Source organism: Phaseolus vulgaris, chromosome 5 (genome assembly GCF_051622355.1).
Source record: "Phaseolus vulgaris cultivar YP4 chromosome 5, ASM5162235v1, whole genome shotgun sequence".
In the NCBI taxonomy this organism is placed as follows: domain Eukaryota; kingdom Viridiplantae; phylum Streptophyta; class Magnoliopsida; order Fabales; family Fabaceae; genus Phaseolus; species Phaseolus vulgaris.
Genome location: NC_143502.1, coordinates 33,522,712 through 33,544,629, shown reverse-complemented (window position 1 = coordinate 33,544,629; position 21,918 = coordinate 33,522,712). Strand labels below are relative to the sequence as shown.

At 34.0% G+C, this 21,918-nt stretch overlaps 2 protein-coding genes across 2 annotated transcripts; both read left to right on the top strand.

The window, feature by feature from the left end:
- Window positions 1-4,984: 4,984 nt before the first annotated feature.
- Window positions 4,985-7,035, top strand: LOC137834322 (nicotianamine aminotransferase 1). Its single transcript, XM_090302605.1, has 7 exons — window positions 4,985-5,220; window positions 5,344-5,683; window positions 5,763-5,981; window positions 6,268-6,327; window positions 6,403-6,561; window positions 6,661-6,754; window positions 6,842-7,035. Exons 1-7 carry the CDS (start codon window positions 4,985-4,987, stop codon window positions 6,958-6,960), a joined length of 1,227 nt encoding a protein of 408 aa, XP_090158731.1. The 3' UTR covers window positions 6,961-7,035.
- A 4,913-nt stretch (window positions 7,036-11,948) lies between these two features.
- On the top strand, window positions 11,949-14,312 carry LOC137835442 (reticulon-like protein B17). The gene is made up of 8 exons (XM_068643956.2): window positions 11,949-12,442; window positions 12,529-12,682; window positions 12,792-12,866; window positions 12,952-13,093; window positions 13,395-13,464; window positions 13,563-13,628; window positions 13,712-13,834; window positions 13,912-14,312. The coding sequence occupies exons 1-8, from the start codon at window positions 12,076-12,078 to the stop codon at window positions 14,043-14,045; spliced, it is 1,131 nt and encodes a 376-aa protein (XP_068500057.1). The 5' UTR covers window positions 11,949-12,075; the 3' UTR covers window positions 14,046-14,312.
- The last annotated feature ends 7,606 nt before the right edge of the window (window positions 14,313-21,918 follow it).

Here is a 21,918-nt window from a genome sequence, read left to right as displayed (position 1 = left end):
TCTTCTTCTTCGTTCTTCTGCGGTTCGTTCTTCATCATTTTTTCTTTGATTTTCTCATGGTTAGGATTTAGGAATGAGCTTGTTTTCAAATTGTGTTTTTAATCCTCTTATGGAGAAATGTTACTAATCTCTCTTGGTCTCCCCCTTCCCCCTGAACATTACAATCTATAAAGCTTCAGAAGCATCTCAGGGATGAAGATCATCCATATCATAACTTTAGCACATGTCAGTGGTTGATTTAATTTCTTTTTTTTTAATTCGTACAATTGAACTTTGAACTTTTGCACTATCCTACTTGTGGTTGGATTATTTTGTCAAAGAACTGATAATGAGTTATCCTTGCTTATGTGTCCAAAATCTTTTAAAAAATCCAGAATGATATTTTTTCATAATTATTATTTTAATATTAAGAATAACTGGCTACTTGATGAATATGATAATGAATGCTAGGAGCTAGGTTTTTTTTTTTTTTCGAGTTATCTTTTTGGCTTGTCAGAGATTAACGACATGTGGAATATTTTTCCGCCATACCAAAACATTAGGAAGTATTTTCATACTGATGCTTTGTAATGCTACTCCTGACATGCTTTCTTCATCATCAAGTTAATTGCTTTCTTGCTTTATATTTCCTTTTCTCCACTCTTGTAATCTCACCAAGATAATGAAATGATTGAGCAATTTCACACGAAGTTAAGTATTGGAAAAGCTTCTCACAAGTTTTGAGGTCATGTATATGAATATGTTGTGTAGGTGAGTGGATTAATATCTTGTATGAACTACAGTATAAAGAAGAATTTTAAACTAAGTCTATTTATGTGTCAAATATATGCATCTCTCCAAATTGATCCTTGTACAGCTACTACCTTGAAGTAATTGAACTTTGATTATTTTAATTCTCATCCTATATTTTGAAAATAATTGAAACAAGTTCACCAATTATGCAGCTGCATACTTTCATTTATTTAATGAACTCTGATGTGTCATTGCTAACATATGCATGCCTCTGCTGCCATCTAACTATACTGCATGGGGTTCTCATCATAATTTTATATGGTATTAGCAACATTAAATAGATTATTGACTTGTTTAAGTACACATCTCTTCTTTTACAACTTAAAGGTTATGATAGTCAAAACAAATGTTACTGTAACACAATATATATATATATATATATATATATATATATTTGGTGACAAGATAGGATACTTAATCAAGTGATAAGTGTAATTAAAAATTCAGAAGGCTGTTGTGATCAATATTCTTTCATGTTTTCTCCATTTATTTTTTTTGTTGATTATATGAACCCTTAATCATTCATTATTTTTCTGATCTGAAAGGTTTTTTCTCATATAATATGCAGGGTTATACCGAAATAAAGCAAAAATCACTTCTCACTTCCATGGAGAACTATGTTACTTAGCTTCTTAAAATTGGGAAACCAATCTTCACCCCTTTGTGAGAATCTTACTATAATCCTTGATTTACACATGTGGTGTTTACATATTGCTTTAAATAACTATATAGAATCTTAAGAAATCAAACATTGAAATTGATATTTTTTTTTATCTTGTGAAAACTCTAGAGTTTGAGAAAAAAAAATGAACAAGAGTAAAAATGAACTTTATTCACTGGGATCAATTACAAGAAGCTTTATATCAATAGTAAAGGATGTCTTCACCAACTGACACAACTAACAAACTAATTGTAAAAGACCAAAGAAAGAAAAAAAATTACGAAGCATATTTGTTAACACGTTATAATTTGTGTTCTGATTATGCATGCAATCACTAATGGACTTATGTGCACATTTTCAAATTGTTTAACTTGCTATTTCATTGGTTGATATCAGTTTTTCCTATGGAATCTTGAGGAGATTCTTGCCTGAAGAGAAGGTGGAGGCTGTGAAAGGTCTTTCACTCACTACTGATGGAAATGGTGTTGTTTTTTATGTACCAACTAAAGTTATAGATACATATCTTAGTGGTAAAGTTTCACTTGACTATTGAAGTAGAATTTTGTTCGTATTTCAAATTTCAAATAACTTGACTTAGGATTTGAGCTTTTTCAGCACTAGAGTATGGGACAACATTTCTGCATATAGCTTTTTATCTTGGTCATGTTTTTCTTTGAATTACATTTCTCCTTCAGGTAAGGAAAATGAAGCTAATGTAAGTCTAGAGGTGTTGAAAGCCTTGCCCCGTTTGTAACAGAGATGGTGAGTTTTCACTCTGCTCTATCTGGTAGCATTGTTGCATAGCTGCCACATGGAAATGAAGAAATAGTTGATGTTGGCTAGGCTAAGGAGGATTCAAGTAAAGATGGATTCAACGTGTGCACCCATTAAGCATGTTATATGTTTTACTGTTTTATTATTGATACCTCTTTTTTGTATTTTTTTATGGGGAAGCTTAAGTTTAGATTTTTAGTATGTTCTTTGAATTTCACAGGAGAAAGTTTTATGTATTATAGTATATTTATATATGCTATATTTTTTAAAGTTCAATCTTGTTTAATTTGATTGAATTTTGAGTAATTATAAGCAAGTTTGAATATTTTTTATAAATTGATCAAAATACCATTTTAAATAGGTATTAATAATACATATAAAAATAGTCACCGAACTCAAAATCGATTTGGTCGCTATATGTACAAAGATGTTGTTTAGCGATCGAAATAAAATCGGTCGCTGTAATTAAAAAAAATATTTAGTCATCGATATCAAATTTTTCGCTATAGGGATCTTCATTTAGCTGCCGAATTAGTCATCAATTTTTTTTTAATTAACTATTTTAATCCATTAGCGACCGAAAATGGTGGTCACTATCACCTTTTATTTCTGTCACCGATTTAGCCACCGATTTTTTTATAAAATTTTTGTCACTAATTTGGTCTCTGAATTTTGGTGACCAAATTTTCTGCAACCGATTTAGTCACCGAAATTTTGGTTTAGGGTTGCAGAAAATTTGGTCACCAAAATTTTGGTTGCTAATTTGGTTCCTAATTTTGGTAACCAAATTTTTTGCGACCGATTTAGCCACCAAAATTTTGGTTGCAAATTAGCAACCACTGTATAATTCGGTCGCTAAAGGCTTTGCGACTAGGGTTTTCGCTTCCATCTTTATTTGGTGACTGTTTCGGTCGCAGATACCTTTAGTGACCGATTATAATGCTTTTAGTGACCGAATTTGGTGGTCGCTAAAAGTGATTTTTTTTTTTGTGAATTAATGGGAGATCACACCAATGACTCTTGGTAATTGATTCATTGAATATATTTAATGATAGATATTCTAAAATCTTAGAATTATACCTCTGAAATTATGAAGTAAAAAGTTGAACATAGTCTTTTCAAGATATCTTGAAAATCTGAAAGCATTAATACTATATCTTCATGAATAAGAGTTTTTCTCTCATTCTTTGCACAAAGGGAACTTGTGAGGAATTAAAAAGCAAACAAGTGAGCACAACAACATAGAAAGTAGATTAGAGAATTAATATCTACCATAGTGTGAAATTAGAAATCCTAGTAAGAATGATGTGTGAAAGTAAGAACCTTTCCTTTTAAACGTAAGTATGGGAAGCAGGGCAACCTGATTCTGATTCAATGAGTATGCAACCTCTTGTGTTTGTTGTCTAAGTTTATGTCTATGTTATTGTTGCAGAGGTTTTGATAAGTCTTAGGATTGGTCTGCCATGTCTAAAACTAATAAGTCTTATTTAATTATATTTTTTACTGATAAAAAAATAGAAATCCTAGTAAGAGGTAGAGAGACATTGTATTTCATCTTTAATGAGATTAAGTGTTATCTTCATAAAATTAGAGAAACAAATATTGTAATCCTACTTTCATGCTAGACTATGTCCCGTGAATTTTTACTCATTAAGTCAAGGAGGTTTTCCACATTAAAAATTATCGACACTATTATTCTATTTTGCTTTTTTCTTGTCTATTTATTTGCTTCATAAGTAATTATTTTATATCTACACTAAAGTCAAAAAATTAGTTATGATTTTCCCAATACATTCTCAAATAAATATATATATATATATATATAATACTGAAATTGAATTGATTATTCACTATGTTTTATTTTTATTTGGTTTTCATGTTAATTAAGTTAAATATGAATTGATATATAAATTGAAGTTTCACTATTTATTTTCAGTCTCTAAAATTAGTCTCTAAAATTGAATATTATGAATGAATGTTAGATAATATAATTATAACAAGAGAATATTACATAAATTATGTTTTTTTTGTTATTGTTTTAATCAAAACCATAGTTTAATACACATCTTTAAATATTTTAGGAATAAATTAAAGGTGAAAACTTTTACACATGACTTTTTAAAACATGACAAAATAAAAAAATTGTACTTAAAACAGATTTACACGAATTTTTGCTTAAAATACGATTATCCCTATTTTATAATGGATTTTACGTCTACCAATTTTTGTGAATTATTTTTTAAGAAACCCAATAACATAAAAATCCCATTATACCGAAAGTAAGACTCATATTATTATATTATAATAGTATAAAACTGTATAAAATAATAATTTATTATGGATGCTGATGTGTAGATAATTCTAAACTTTTTCATTCCCATTTTACAATTTTTATTATTATTTTTATATTTAATAATTTAATTTATACTTTATTTAAATAACTTAATTTAATATATTATTATTATTTACGGTTATTATAAGGATATGTCAAATGAAAACATCAATGTCAAAGCATCTTTCTCCTTTTCTTTTTTGTTCTCATGCTAACTTTTGACATATTCTTTTCAACACCTTTCTAATACCTAATAAAAAAACTAACATTTTTATCCCAAATTATTTTAGAAAATGGGTGATTGTGTATTATCACCCATATATATAATAACATAAAATAACATTAGATGGAGTTGTTCTCATACTCTTTGTGTTCTTAGTTGTCTTTGCTATCTTCTCCTCATAATTCAGTCATTAACTAAGATTATGGAAAACAAAGAGTTGAAAGCTTCAAGCATTACTGTGGGAGGCATCTATGACATGTTGCTGGACATCGTCAACAATGAAGACAACAGACCAGTGGTTCGTCTTGGTCGTGTAGATCCTCCTGATAACCCACTGTTTCGGACCACCATTGTGGCTCTTGATGCTGTTACAACAGCCGTTCACTCCTTTAACTTCAATTGTTACCCTCCTACTCTTGGCTTACTTGAGGCTAAGAGGTTTGTTTCTTCAAACTCATTTCTAAATCATTGTACAATCTTATACTTACAATCACTTTATTGGTTTGTTATTTCCAAAAGAATTTGCTTAGTGTTATACTTAGTTCATATATTTCTTAACAGGGCTATTGCAGATCATCTCTCCTCTCATCTTCCACATAAATTATCAGCAGAGAATGTTTTTCTCACCATTGGTGGCACACAAGCAGTAGATATAATATTACCTTCCATTGCACGTCATGGGGCCAACATTCTCCTTCCAAAACCAGGGTACCCACAGTATGAACTTCGTGCCTCTCATTGTCATCTTGAAGTTCGACATTTTGACCTTTTGCCTGAGAGAGGATGGGAAGTTGACCTTGAATCTCTAGAAAATTTAGCAGATCAGAATACTGTGGCTTTGGTACTCATAAGCCCTAGTAGTCCGTGTGGGAATGTGTTTGCGTATGAACATTTGAAAAGGGTATCTTTAGCTTAAACCTTGAAATTTATTAGGGTTAGAAAAAAAAACAAAATTTAGTGATTTTTCATGATTCTTGTAGGTTGCAGAGATTGCAAGCAAGCTTGGAATCTTTGTCATCTCTGATGAAGTCTATGCCCATGTAGTTTTTGGAAGCAAACAGTTTGTGCCCATGGGAGAGTTTTCTTCAATAGTGCCAGTTATTACGATTGGTTCTTTTTCAAAAAGATGGATTATTCCTGGTTGGAGAATTGGGTGGATAGCCATATGTGATCCTCAAGGAAGTTTTCAAAAATCTGGGGTTTGTTTTTGTTTATAATCTTTTTATGCTTAAAAATTTATTAGTCTAAAGTTTGTTTTTATATAAAAAAAAATTGAGTAGGAATAACCTAGACATAGAAAAATTATTACATGATTCAATCATATTCTCAACCATTTTTTATGTAATAAAGTTAAAAAATTTAATTTATAAGAAAAGAAACTGATAAAATTCAATTATGTGTCATGTTGAAATTTATCAGCAGATATCTTAATATTTGACTGACTACTTTTAGACTAACAATGTAATTGTTTTGTTTCTTTATTAGATCGTGTCGAAAATAATCGATTATATAGAGATCACTGATAACCCTCCAACCATCGTGCAGGTATTAACAAATTGATAAATAACCAATTAATACATACTTTTTGATTGAAGTTGAGTATATCACTTACGTTTTTAGCAGGCAGCAATACCAAAAATTCTTGAGAATACTACAAACGATTTCCATTCAAATAATCTTGATATACTGAGAGAGACTGCAAACATATTCTATGATGGGTGTAAGGAAATCCCTTGCTTGACATGCCCTCTGAAACCAGAAGGAGCCATGGTTGTAATGGTGAGTGGCACAAAGAATTTTACAATTTTCATAATGTTCTAGATTTATAACATTACATTATCTTTAGAACATATCAACTAATGAAAAATGATGGAGTAGGTGGAGATTAACCTGTCCCAACTTGAGGGCATTGTTGATGATATACAATTTTGCAGTAAGTTGGCCAAAGAGGAATCTGTAGTTGTTTTTCCTGGTAAGAATTTTCTTAAGTCATTATTGAAATTCCATTGATATTGTGACAAAATGATGAAGATGTGATGATCGTTAATAATACTTGTAGGTATTATGGTTGGACTAAAGAATTGGCTTCGGTTTAGCCTTGCTGTTGATCCTTCTGATCTAAAAGAAGGCCTTAGCAGGATAAAAGCATTCGGTCTTAGACATGCAAAAATGCCATAAGTCATGCCATATTAAAGGTCTGCAAGGGGACATGGTGGAAAATGTGTTTACTTTTAGGTGTGGTAAGTCCTAATAAGACATTTTATGTGGCTAAATATACTCATGTACTGATATAATACTGTATTTAATGGGTGTACCTTAAGGAAGTAGGGGGAGTTGCCATGTATGATTTGTGGCAGTAATTGTATAATTTATGCTTTCTTTGTTTGGTGTATTAATCTTGGCTTAGTTTTTTCCTCAGATGGCTGGTTTGGTTTTGCAAGTTATATGTGTCTCTACTATAATGAAGTGTTGTTTATGCCTTATGTTGAATTTCTACTTTCAACATCTTTATTTTAAGCCTGTTTTTTAATTATTAGTGTGACTCTTTCTAAATTTTGTTGTGTAAACACTAGTGAAAAAGGCAAAGAAAGAGTACAAATATCAAAAAATGTGTGCGAGAAGAAAAAGGATAAGAAACAATAATGAAGTGTTGTTAATATGCGTACCACCCTTAGCCAAATAAGCATGGCCCATTTAGCTAGCCTAACACCTTTGCTATCTGCCGCCCTTTTTAATTTTACACACCCACCTGCTTTAATTTCTTTTTTAAAAATATATAATAAATACTTTAAAATTTGAATTTGTAAAATAATTATCTGAGTATTGTATAATCATACGCATCACTTTTTACTTAATACTCTTTTTCGATAAAAATATAAAAAATAATAAAAACGTAAAATCTAAAATATAAAAAAATCAACAAACAAACAAAATCTTTGCAAACGATGCGTGATTCCTAATTTTCTGTTATTAACATAAATACGTAGGAGCTAGATTAGTTCTTGTCGGGTTCATTTTTCTAAAAAACTCAGTTTCCCTTAACAGAACTATGTGATTCCTGATTTTCTGTTCTTAATAGAAATACATAGGAGCGAGGCTAGTCCTTATTGGGTTCACATTTTTTAAAAGCCCAGTTTCGCCTGAAAGAACTACGTGATCCCTGATATTTTGTTCTTAACATAAATACATAAGAGCGAGGTTAATTTTGTTGGGTTCACTTTTCTAAAGAGCCTAATTTTTCTTGACAAAACTATGTGATCCCTGATTTTCTATTCTAAAAATTATACAAAAGAGAGAGACCAACCCTTCTCGGGTTCACTTTTCTAAAAGGCCTAATTCCCCTAGCATAACTACATGATCCCTCATTTTATATTCTTAATAGAAATATGTAGGAGCGAGATCAATTGTTGAGCTCACTTTCCAAAAAATGCCCAATTCCCCTTAGCACCCTCTTTCAAATAGTTCCAAACTTTTTAGTTTTCCAAAAAGCACAGTTGCCCCTAACACCCTCTTTCAAATAGTTCCTCTCTTTTCACTTTTCCAAAAATCTCTCTTTTCACTTTTCAAAAATTCCCAGTTCCATGACACTTTCTTTCAAATAGTTCCATGCTTTTCACTTTTCCAAAAGCCCAACTCACACTAGTAAGGTCCTTTTTCAAATAGGGCAAATGCTCCCTGCACCCAACACATTTTAACCTGCACCCAACACAGTTTTAAAAATTTCAAAAATGCCCTTTATTCCGGAAATAAAAATCCGGAATTGAAAATAATATATTCTGGAAAAATATATCCGGAAGTGGTTATTGAGTTTCGGAAATAAAAATCCGGAAACAAAATTTAAAATTCTATTCCGGACAAAAAAATCCGGAATTGATAAATAATACATTCTGGAAAAAAAAATCTGGAAAAGAGATTATTGTGTTTCGTAAATAAAAATCCGGAAACAAAAATGAAAAACTCATTCTGGATAAAAAATCCGTAATATAAAATTTCGTTCCGGAAAAAAAAATCCAGAACACATATTTTGGAAATTTTTTTTTAAGGATAGTTTCGTCTTTTCCGCTGGAATCGGGTGCAGTGATATGGTGCAGGAAGCAATTGCCTTCAAATAGTTTAAGGTTGATTCTCCCTACATCCAATCATGTTTGTGAAAATACCAAAATGCCCATAATGAAATTTGCGAAAATATAAAAATGTCCTTAATGAAATTGAAATTAGGTTAAGGGAGAGATTTGCACCTAATCACAATACCCCTTCGTTTTCGCGCTGCAGCCATCACCGCCACCGTCACCTTCGTGCTCACGCAGTAGCCGCCCCCGCCACCTTCGTTTTCACACTGAACGCAGCGGGCAACATCATTTTTTCATTCTTCCGTTCGCATTTCTCCTTTGAGACAGTTGTATCCATTAAGAATGCTGGAAAAAAAATATCACTTAGCTTTCGGATATAGAAATCCACAAGTCAAAAAATATATTTCTGCATGCCCACATCCGGTACACAGTTAACTATTCTGAATATGTACATCCGGAATTCAAAACCCAATTTTGGATATGTACATCCGAAATACAAAACCCAATTTTGGATATGTACATCCAAAATACAAAACCCAATTCTGGATAATGATATTCGTAATGCATTTCTCTACTATGAACATAGGTGTCCGGGAGCTTCAACTACAAATGTTAATTGCTTACAGATGTTTATATCCAGAGTGTTTAACAATGACTTCCAGACGCTTGCATCCGTAAGGTTAAAACCAGACTTTTGGATATCAGTATCCATGACCACCTCAGCTCAAACAAAATGCGAAAAAACAGCTTAAAATGTCTTCTTACCTCACAACAATGTCAACCGACGGACGTTATAGTGCAAATGGCCCGTCCACCACCACACTAAAACCACCTCCTCTGCAGCTCAAACCACCACCAAAGAGGAAAAGCAAGTTTCTCTGCACCCTACACCGTTTTTCAAAATAAAGAAGACAAGGGCATAATGGGATTTTAAAAAGTTCATTGGGTGCAGGAAGCAATTGATTGGGTGCATGAAGTAATTGCCTATGCCATAGTTTAATCTTTAGAACTATGTAAACCCTGATTTTTTTGTTATGAACAAAAATATGTAAGACCAAGGTTCATCCTTATCGGGCCCAAATAAAAAATAAAAAAAAATCTTTATGAATTTTGTTTATATTTTTAGGATAAATAAACATTATGAAAAATCACACTCGTTTCACATATTTAATTAAGGGTAGTATCATCTATGGACGAGAATTGTAGGAGTGTTAGTACCTTCTCTACACGTAATCGTCTTTTGAATCCCAAATCTAGTTCACAAACCATCTTTTTCAATTTTTACATAATTTTCCGTAATAAACTATGATGACGACTCCCTTCTCTTTTGTTATTCTATTTTGGTTCAGCATTCATCATCATGACTTAACTACGATAGAAAACATGTGAAGAGATTAGATAAAAAATTAGTATAAAGAAAATAAATATTTGGTTCTACCAATACTTATAATCTAATCATAAAAAGTTAAATAAAAATTAATAACAACTACTTTGTATGTATTACAATTTGATTACGTAAAAAATAATAAAAAACTATTTTAAATACAGTTCAAGTAGTTTCACAAATTATTCTTTTGCAAATAATAAGATAAATGAGAAGTAGATAATTATAAAAATTAAAAGTTTAATCAATTATTGTTCTTATTTTAGATATTGAGAAAATGTGCTTAAACAATCAGAAAAGTGTGGAAAAAAAACATAAATCTGCGTGGTTGATGTGGGAGAAAGAAATTAAAGTTGGAGATTTGGCAGTGAAAAATGTTGCTAGTTTCAGTGGCGCTCAATTCCTTAAAAGAGAGAGGACCAATTGCTAATGGTTGTTGTTCTCGTTCGGGGATGGGGCCTAGAGAACTATCGAGAGGACTTGTCTTCTTCCTTCTTGTCGGTCGATCACGTTACACTTCAACCTGCAGAAGGCACTCCAACGCTTAAGTCAGCAAAGGGGTTTGACACTCGGTAACTAGAGCACTATAGACAATGACATACCCGATTCTTGGATTTTGTGCATATTTTATATTACCTTAGTGGGTTTTCCTTATTGGGCTGGATTAAGGAGTTGGACTGCGATTAGGGTTGCATTACCTAACTCCTAATCATTGGTTTAGTCTTGCTGATATTGTTTGAGCGTAATTGGATTCATGGTGTTGGTTGGCCTTATAGAAACAGTCCGTAGGGACTTGGTGCCAGCGACGGGGTCCGAGACATGCTCTCGGTCTTACGAATCGTACCAGTACAATTGCCAAGGCTTCGCTGAAAAATGGAGACTTTTCATGATTTTTGTGCTATGTTGTCTTGTGGAGGTTGAAATTTTTTTACCTAACTCTATTGTGGAGCCAATTTATTTTGGTTCAAATGTGTTTTTGAATACTCTTCTTGAATACTTTGAACTTTATGGATGTATACATGAACCAGCCAAAAATGAGTATAAAAAATTTGATGCCCTTTTTATTTTTAATGTTGTTGTTTTTATAAATGATTATAAAATATGGAATCACCATCAAATTCCACATAATAGTAAATATGGATTGACTATGTTTTGGGAGTCATTTAGATGTTTTCGTTAGATTTTGGTACTAATGGGTTGTTATTATGCAAATATAACTAAGATTAAGTGATATTTTTCAAGGACTAATTTCACTGGGGCCAATCCATATTAATCACCGAGTCTCCCAAAGGTCAATTCATGTCAATCATCAGCTAGAGGTTGAACCCAACGATCAATGTCTCCTAAGAGTCGATCCATATTACCCAGTCTACCAGAGACGAATCTACCTAATTCATCCATCTAAGATGTGTTGTGGAATCATGATCATAACTTCGGACTCAAATGTAAGTAGTAAAAAAATAAAATGAACAATGATAAAATTTATTAATACTAAAAACTTTGATTTGGATAATAAATTAGTAAAATAGTATAATTGAACGAATTTATGTAATTAAATTATGAATAATAATATAACTATGTTTTTACAACATTAATACATCTGATTTAAAAAGTCAACAATATCCTACGCATTTATTTGTGATAAGATGATATTTAGAAAATTATAATTTGTATTAAAATTTAAAAACAGATATCTTCCAACGGCTACTACCTAAATTGTCTTCATTCGAATTCATTTTAGTATCACTTAACACTGCGAGAACCTCACAAAACCCTCAACAATCTTCTTCTTCTTCCTCACTCACTCACAAAACAACACAACAAAACCCATTTCAAATCATGGATTCTTCATCTCCTCAACCAAACCCTTCTCTCCCAATTGAAGACGACAAACCCATCCAACAACACCTCTCAACTCCCACCAAACCCCCTTCGGCCCCCGCAGACTCCACCACCCACATCGACACGCCGCTTCTGGAGTTGCCGGATTCCGCCGGGCGCCGCCGCCGCTGCAAAACTCGGGCACCCCAAACTGCCTCCCCGAGGAATCCTCGCAAACCCAGGCGACGCTTCGAGCTTGAGATTCGAGAAGAAAAGGACTCGGGGTTGATCGAAGAGGTTGGAAAACAACCCAAGAAGAGAAGACAAACCGCGCGAACTAAGAAGGAGAAACCTAGCTCTGTTCCACCTTCCGCCTCATCTCCAAGTATGCATTTTTTGTTGTTATCCTTTTGGCTTCTCTAACTTCTCAATATTTTATCTTAATTATTTTTTCTGGGTGTTTTTTTCCAGAAAGTGAAGAAGAGAGTGGCGGTGATTTCGATCGTGTTGGGCAGATGGTTAGTGATTTGATCATGTGGAAAGATGCGTCGAAGTCAACGTTTTGGTTTGGGTTCGGGTCGCTTTGTCTCTTGTCTTCTTGCTTTACTCAAGGACTGAACTTCAGGTCAGTAATTTAATTTCTCGTTGTCTTTTTGACAAAATTTTGTCTCTTATGCGTTTTCTTTTTGTTTTCACTCACGTGGAGGAATATCTGTGATGTTTGTATTTTTCAGCATTTTCTCGGCCATGTCGCAATTTGGAATTCTCTTCTTGGGTGCTTCGTTTTTCTCAAATTCGATTTGTCAAGGGTACGATTTTTACTTTTCAATTCATAGGTGATGCTATTATTCTTCAAATTTCTGTGCTTTTGTGATTTTGGTGTTTATATTTCAGAAATATGGCTGTGGAAAAGAGGGAAGTCAGGCTGAAAGAAGACGACATTTTGCGTCTTGCAAAGTTAAGTCTTCCTACACTGAATTTTGCAATTTCAAAGATGAGGGCGCTATTCTCAGGAGAACCATGCATGACCCTCAAAGTAATCCTCCAAGTTCTTCTTCTCTTAGATTGAGAATTTAATTTTGATCCCATGTAATTGTAAAAGCTGTCAGCTAATATGATACCGCCTTAGATTAAAGTAATTGTAAGAATCCCCCATTTTAAATTCCTGCTCTGATGAGATCATGAGAATCATTCTGGCTTTAGAAGCATTCACATAGTGGTTCAAGACATTCTTCCACAATAGTTGGATTGAATTTTCTTATTGAGTTCTTGACATGTCAGGTCCATGATTATTGAGTTCTGAATAGTTGGTCTTTTTGGTGTTTTTGTTGTTGCAGGTTGTTCCTTTCCTTCTACTAGGTGCAGAATACGGCCACCTAATTACTATCTGGAGGCTGTGTGCCATTGGTGAGGAAACAATGAACTCTATATCCTTTTCCACTCACAGTTTCTTGTCTTACAGTATCCTACTAAACTGAGAGATTTATGTATATATATACGAACAGGATTTTTTATCAGTTTCAGTGTTCCAAAGCTCTATTCTTGCTACAGTGCTCAAATAAATAAGAGAGGTATAACTCCCCCTACTTTTGTAGGAAATTTCGTAGGTCTGTCCAGTTTTTAGTGCTTAATGATAGAATCTTTCATTATGCAGCTGAGTGCTTGAAATTATGGTTGTTGGATGCATGGAGTGCTTGCACTCACAAGAAGAAAGTGTTGGCATCAGTAGTCATGGCCTTCTGGAATCTATCTTCAATAAAAACTCGAATCTTCACAAGTAAGTTTCACAAGTTGGCTGCAGTCTATTGCATGAACTGTATTGTAGCAGTTGCAGAAATAACTCTTTCTTTGCAGTTTTCATATTGCTCGTACTATTCAGACATTTAAGGCAGCAGGTGACACTACAGTTAGAAGATGGAGAAGATGAAGTAAGCGAGAAGGAACAGCAGAAAGCAGCTGTGATGGCAGAGCCAGAGCAGGAAGCATAGGAAGCATTAGTGGTCAGGGAACAAGGATGCCAAAACTACCACCTTATTGATTTTCAATAATCAGTTCTGAGAAACTCATTGTTTCTGGCCAAACACTAAATTCTTCACTGAAATACACACCAATCGGTGTTTATTCTTCACATTATCAAATATTTTTCAGGCAGTGGCGGAGCTTGAATAAAATAGTTCAATATTATAATATTGTGAATATTATTTAAATGGTATAATTACCTTTTTTTCATACATTTAAGTTAAATATTCAATTTATTATATGGATTTAAAAAAAAATCAATTTTCCCAAGATTTTTTAAAAAAATATGTAATTTAGTCCATTTGTTAAATTTTCACAAACGCCTAAACTGATGATGATTTGACACACACAATGTCATTAATATGTAAACATGGACTGTACACGTAGACACCAATTTTTATGATTTTTTCTTCTTTCCTCCATCCATTCTTCCCCATCAGGACCTCCCCTCCATCTTTCACCCTTTCACCTTCACTGCTTTGATTTTGGACCAAAACTAGTGGTGATTTAGCAGGTTGATTAACAATGGTACCAACAAGAGGAACATTTCTAACACAAGAAATACCTTCAAAGAAACAAGCATTCAAGGATTCACATAATAATCACCACATTATAAATCTCAACTCGAAATTAGGGATCAAAAGTGTTTTCCCCTTCTCCGATTTTAGGGTTTTGTCTCAATCATCGATCAAAGTGTTTTCTCCTTCGATTTTAGGGTTTTCTGACCCGCGTGATATTCGCACCCTTCACAATGGGATTCTCCCTTGCGATGGCCTTTCTCCCGATGGCCTTATAGTCATGGAAACAATTGTGGTGGGTGATGTACCAATGCTCAATGTAGAAAAGGTCATCGCATCATCGACAACGAAATCTAGTAAGCCCGACACGTCGCCAACATCCATGAGACTTGAGACCTGATGCCGAAATGCATATGAATTCACACCTAAGACCTGAGGTAGATTCATTTGGGATGGAGAAAAACGTTGTATTTCAGTATCATGTATTGCTTTCAAAGTATCTACAGTAGTAGAATTGGACAAACAAATATGAGAAGAAGAGAAATTGTTAGATAGTAGGAAATTATTTTAACCCAATGCTTGAGATTGGACTGGGAGGGCCAAAACAACTATTGAAGTTCTAACAATATGTCTTTGGCATTGATGATGACCTACCATACTCGTTAACTGAATTCATATTGTAAAAGCTATTGTATGGTGAAATGAGAAATAGTTAATGAAAAAGAATCTTAATACAACGATAAATAAAATATTAGGCTAAAGTACGAAAATGGTGCATTTTGAAACCATTATTACCAATTTAGGAAAATAATTTGTTTACTAAATTGGGTTAAGTTGTGTGGCATGGAAACGAATTTAAAGGAGAAGTCGTGGGGATGACAGAAGTTTGCTTAGAAAGTTGAAATCGTGTGGATGGTACACAATTTTGTGTTGAAATTGTGTGACATCTGCACAATTTTATTTAATTGTGTTAATTAACTGAAATTGTGCATAAGTGACACAACTTCGGTGTAAAATAAAAAAATGAAGTTGTGTCACTCCTGCACAACTTCAGTTGTATTATTCTTCACTAAAGTTATGTTAAGTTTGGTTACGAAAAAAATAATAGATATAATGCGTGAAAGACTTTAATATTTTCTTATTGTGGTATATTTGTAAATTTTAAAAAATTATTTTTTTTGCGTATTTGGATTTGTAATAATATATTAATTGTAATTATTTGTAATGGTGTATCAGACACACTATTTGATACATTTTCCCGTATGAAGAAAAATACAATCATGACATAAGTTTTTTTTTTCAAACTCTTCTACATTATTATACAAAATCGTGCAAATATCACACAATTTCAACACAAAATTATGTACCATCCACACAACTTCACCTTTCTAAGCAAACTTGTGTACTATCTCCATGACTTCTTCTTTAAATTCGTTTTTTGCCCCCACAATTTAATCTAATTTAATAATTTTTTTCACCTAAATGGGTAATAATGGTTTCAAAATGCACTTGATACTTTAACCACAATATTACAAAGCCCATACTGCCATGACTCCCTTGTACCGTAACCAAGCCACACCAATAAAGGAGAGATAAGTTGCACATTTGAGTTTCTCCTTATAAAATACATTAATCATTAATATTTGTTGATAATGAAAAAAAAAAATATAAGCACATTTTCTAGCCTAAGGCTTCATATTTTGTTATGTTAAAGAAGATACTTAACAAATAAAAAGAATGATTAACTATTTGGTGTCATCATATGATAGTGGTTAATGTTTTCAAGTTTATTAAGATAATATAGTTGTTTGTTTTGGAGATGGATGACTCATTTACAATTTTATCCTTACAAAATATTTTGACAATTAATTAGAGGAGATTTATATAAATTATTGTTTTTCTTAGCCTATTTAATAAGAGACTATTGAGGTAAATAAACAAAATACCTCTCTACAGTATAAGATTTTAAAACTTTTATATTTTTCTATTTCCCCTCAAAATTAATAATATAATATTCACATCTCAAAACAACTTTTCTTTCACCTCATTTCTATCTTAAATGAGTATCGATATTTTGACACCTCTATTTGCGTTGCTCCAGAATACACCCGTCTGACGTGGAGCTTTTAATATTAAACAAATAGTGTGTGGGTCCCAGTTGTTAAGGTGGAAAAATGACAAATTACAGGATTTGGAATGTGGGTTTTTGGTTTGTGAAAGGGACTGCGTTCGTGAAAGCGTTTGTCTAAACAATAGAAGGAAAAGGGTTTGTTCTTCCACTATTCGGTGCGTTTATGGATTGCGAAGGGACATCGTTGCGTTTTCGATTGCGAAGGGCCAACATTGTGAAAGAATAGGTTGGAATTTGTGTATTTTTTCGATTGGGAGCGTCTGGAATAACAGGGTTTTCGATTTAGGGGTCTTCGATTGGGCGTTTTGGAGTGCGGCGATTAGGACTTAGCGTTTTTTCGATTTCGTTTGTTTGTTGGATGTTAGGCTTTTGGAGTGTTGGACATTGGGGTTTATTGGTGTTTTGATTTGCTATATGTTGAATGACCTTTGTATTGGTTTGGATTTGATTTTTTAGGGTTTCCTAACAATTGGTGAAGAAGGGAACTGCAGCGTTGGTTAACTCGTATGCAAGAGAGGGTTTCCTTACAAACCCCGGAAGGTTAAGACTTTGGTCATAAAGGTGTTGGTGTCCGAAGCTACAACTGCATCTCAAGCCAATGACTTCTTGTTGGCTAACCAAGCTTGCTTGTAAAACCTAATCATATCCTAACTTACTTTATCATATATGAATTTTCCTGTGTATTACTAAATCCTAAAATCTAATCCCCTGTGATGTATTCTGTTATAGTTATTTATTTCTCTGTGAATGATTTTTGCTATTTTTCTAATCCAATTTCATGACAATTTCTGAAAGAATAAATTAGATAGGCGGTGGGTGGTGGACTAGGCATTACTTTCTTAATTGCAGCAAAGAGTCTATTCATAAGATAAACAAAGATGATAAAAGCAAAATTCCAACATTTAAGAGTTAAAGAAGAATTATTAAGCAAGTTAAGACCAAATTCAACAATTAATGTGGTTATGTTTTCTTTTAAGAATGGTGGGTGATAAGCTTACCAAATTGATTGAGATAATTTGTAAGAAGTCTACACTAACCTTTCTAATTAGTTTGCAGATTTTTAATTTTGATATTAAATTGTAATTCTGCCATGGCTTTGAAATGCAAAAAAATACTAAAAGTTTCATATTTATTTTGAAGTAGATAAATCCAATTGAAAATATGCATCTATAAAACTAAACATAGTAAAAATATGGATGAAATATGTGATGGTGAGGAATATTTCATAAGCAAGACCATGTGAGCATTATGTTTTCAAGTAGCTGCTAGAAAATTTATCTCGAGCATGAGTTTTGCTTTGTTTCATCAACATGTTTTTGTTGATCACTAGTCAGTTTTGCAACTGACAAAGCTAACCAATGATACCAGGTGAGTATACTAATTTTTGTTCTCAACAATATATCTGATAATGAAATGCACAGAGAGAGAGAAAAAAGGAAATATTTAGAATACATAATTGAGAAAATAAAATCTAACTCTTAAATACTACATTATAATTTGTATCGGTTGTTGTTGTAGGGTATCAGGAAGATGATGGATGAGCATCAAGGAGTGCGTAGCCGCTTTATGTCCTCAGTATTGGCATACCACCAGGTAAGAATCACATATGAAGCAGGGGGATGAAGATCTTTGTATGCACTCTTCAATGTGCAAACCCTCACTATGCAAGGTTTGACAACTTCTTCCACATCTAACCCGATTAAACAAATGCAATTTCTCATTATAGACACCAAATGCAGTACTTTGGATTTCGAAGAAAAGACTCGGACAAATTAGTTAAGTTTCAAATTTCACATTGAAAGAACAAATTATATTACCATCAATTCCGTCAAATAATTTTCAGTTTGATTTAAAATATATGCTTTTGGATTTTTGCTTTTTTTTCTTGACTTAACTTAACATATAACTTCTTCCATGTGCAGTATATGCAGCATGTGATGCACCTCTAGAAACTGGAATTCCTCAAAGCATCTTGCTTGTAATCTACACTAGTTAGTTTGTCTCTTGGTTTATTTCTATATTTTAATTCTATTAATAGTAATTAATTCTCATCCTTGTCTCTTCGGTGCCAATATGTTGTTTTGTAACAGACAGTGATTGTATTATATTGGATCCGACCAAAGATGAAGAAGAGGTTAGTAGAATCATTTTTGGTTAAAATGTTATTTTATTTTCATCTAATTTTTTGGGAGTTTAGTTAACTGAGTAAATTTGATCTAATTTGACTCATTTGTATTCTACATGCCTTGTGAAAAATATTTGAAAATATCATTAAACCTTTGTTGCCCCAATTTCGTTATTGGTGTCTTGAAAAGCCTTTCATCATTGATGTTACAAGCCTTCCAGTTAGAGTGAAGATTCCACCATGTACTTTTTTAAATTAGTTTTAAATTATTCTGTTATTTGGTTCTTAAATTGTAAATGTGTTGAAATAGTTATTTAGTTTTAAAATTTGCAACTATGTTGAAATTGCTATTTGGTTCCTAAATTTGAAATTGTGTTAAAATTGTTTTTCTTTCCTATCTCTATAAGTTGAAATTGTTGATCTGTTTTTGGTACAATTGTTGATGTTTACACTCTTTTGGCTTCATAATATTGATCATTGCTTCCAATTTTATCTAGAAAAAAAATTATGAATTCTAACTTGTTTTATAACTTGAAGATTAACACATATTTTTATTTATTCCAGGAACCAGATATTGAAGTAGTGCTCTATCACCAAACCAAAATATTATAGGAAGTGGATGCACCTCACCGTCTTAGGGTTCAACGTTTTCGCGCTACCTCTCAGGCTTCTTATTTTTTCTCACTGCACCTCTCAATAGGGGTTTTTCAAAACAAAATCCCGTGCTATTTCATTTGACAAAAATGCCCCTTGCCATGTCAGCTTCACAGCCACCTCAGTAAGGTGTAATCTGGAGCAAAGAGGAACGGGTGTTGAAAAATCATTTACATTCAAAAAGCGACCACAAAAAACCCAAAAAAAAAAAACAACCTTACATACCTTTTTGCCAAATGAAAATTGCGAGCACAACCTTTAAGCACCCGCAACCTCTTCGCACTCCTAAGGAAACCTCTTCGGACTCCGCTGCACTTCGCCTCACTCTGCCGCACTCCACCTACAATCCTCGCCTTGTTAGGGTTCAACATCTTCGCGATTTTGCCAAACGAAAACTCCGGGCTCAAGTAAGCACCCGCAACCTCTTCGCACTCCTAATGAAACCTTTTCGGACTCCGCCGCACAGTCTTCGCATTCTTAGGGTTCAACGTTTTCCCGCTACCTCTCAAGCTTCTTCTCTTTTCTCACTGCACCTCTAAATAGAGATTTTTAAAAACAAAATCCCGTGTTATTTCATTTAACAAGCCCCTTGCCATGTCGGCTTCACAGCCACCTCAGCAAGGTGTAATCTGGAAAAAAAAGGGAACGAGTGTTGAAAAATCATTTTACCTTCAAAAAGCGACCACAAAAAACAAAAAAAATAAAAATAAACCCTACACACCTTTTTGCAAAACGAAAATTGCGGGTACAACCTTTAAGCACCCGCAACCTCTTCGCACTCCTAAGGAAACCTCTTCGGACTCCACTGCACTTCGCCTCACTCCGCCGCACTCCACCTACAATCCTCGCCTTCTTAGGGTTCAACGTCTTCGCGATTTTGCCAAATGAAAACTCCAGGCTCAAGTAAGCACCTGCAACCTCTTCGCACTCCTAATGAAACTTTTTCGAACTTCGCCGCAGAGTCCTCACCTTCTTAGGGTTCAACGTTTTCGCGCTACCTCTTAAGCTTCTTCTCTTTTCTCACTACACCTCTCAATAGCGATTTTTCAAAACAAAATCTCGTGCTATTTCATTTGACAAAAATGCCCCTTGCCATGTCAGCTTCACAACTACCTCAGCAAGGTGTAATCTGGAGCAAAGAGGGAACGGGTGTTGGAAAATCATTTTCCTTCAAAAAGCGACCACAAAAAGCCCAAAAAAAAAATAAACCCTACATACCTTTTTGCCAAACGAAAACTGCAGGCACAACCTTTAAGCACCCGCAACCTCTTCGCACTCCTAAGGAAACCTCTTCGGACTTCGTTGCACTTCGCCTCACTCCGCCGCACTCCACCTACAATCCTCGCCTTCTTAGGGTTCGACGTCTTCGCGATTTTGCCAAACGAAAACTTCGGGCTCAAGTAAGCACCCACAACCTCTTCGCACTCCTAATGAAACATTTTTGGACTCCGCCGCACAGTCCTCGCCTCATTAGCGTTCAACGTTTTCGCGCTACCTCTCAAGCTTCTTCTCTTTTCTCACTGCACCTCTCAATAGGGATTTTTCAAAACAAAATCTCATGCTATTTCATTTGACAAAAATGCCCCTTGCCATGTCAGCTTCACAGCCACCTCAGCAAGGTGTAATCTGGAGCAAAGAGGGAACGGGTGTTGAAAAATCATTTTCCTTCAAAAAGCGACCACAAAAAATCCAAAAAAAAAAATAAACCCTACATACCTTTTTGCCAAACGAAAACTGCGGGCACAACCTTTAAGCACCCACAACCTCTTCGCACTCCTAAGGAAACCTCTTCGGACTCCTCTGCACTTCGCCTCACTCCGCCTCACTCCGTTGCACTCCACCTACAATCCTAGTCTTCTTAGGGTTCAACGTCTTCGCGATTTTGCCAAATGAAAACTCTGGGCTCAAGTAAGCATCTGCAACCTCTTCGCACTCTTAATGAAACATTTTCAGACTCCGCCGCACAATCCTCGCCTTCTTAGGGTTCAACGTTTTCGCACTACCTCTCAAACTTCTTCTCTTTTCTTAATGCACCTCTCAATAGGGATTCTTCAATACAAAATCCCGTACTATTTATTTGACAAAAATTCCCTTTGACATGTCAGCTTCACAGCCACCTCAGCAAGGTGTAATATGGAGCAAAGAGGGAACGGGTGTTGAAAAATCAGTTTCCATCAAAAAGTGACCACAAAAAACCCAAAAAAAATCAACCATACATACCTGTTTGCCAAACGAAAACTGTGGGCACAACCTTTAAGCACCTACAACCTCTTCGCACTCCTAATGAAACCTCTTTGGACTCCGCTGCACTTCGCACTCCTAATGAAACCTCTTTGGACTCCGTCGCACTCCACCTAAAATCCTCGCCTTCTTAGGTTTCAACGTCTTTGCGATTTTTCCAAATGAAAACTTCG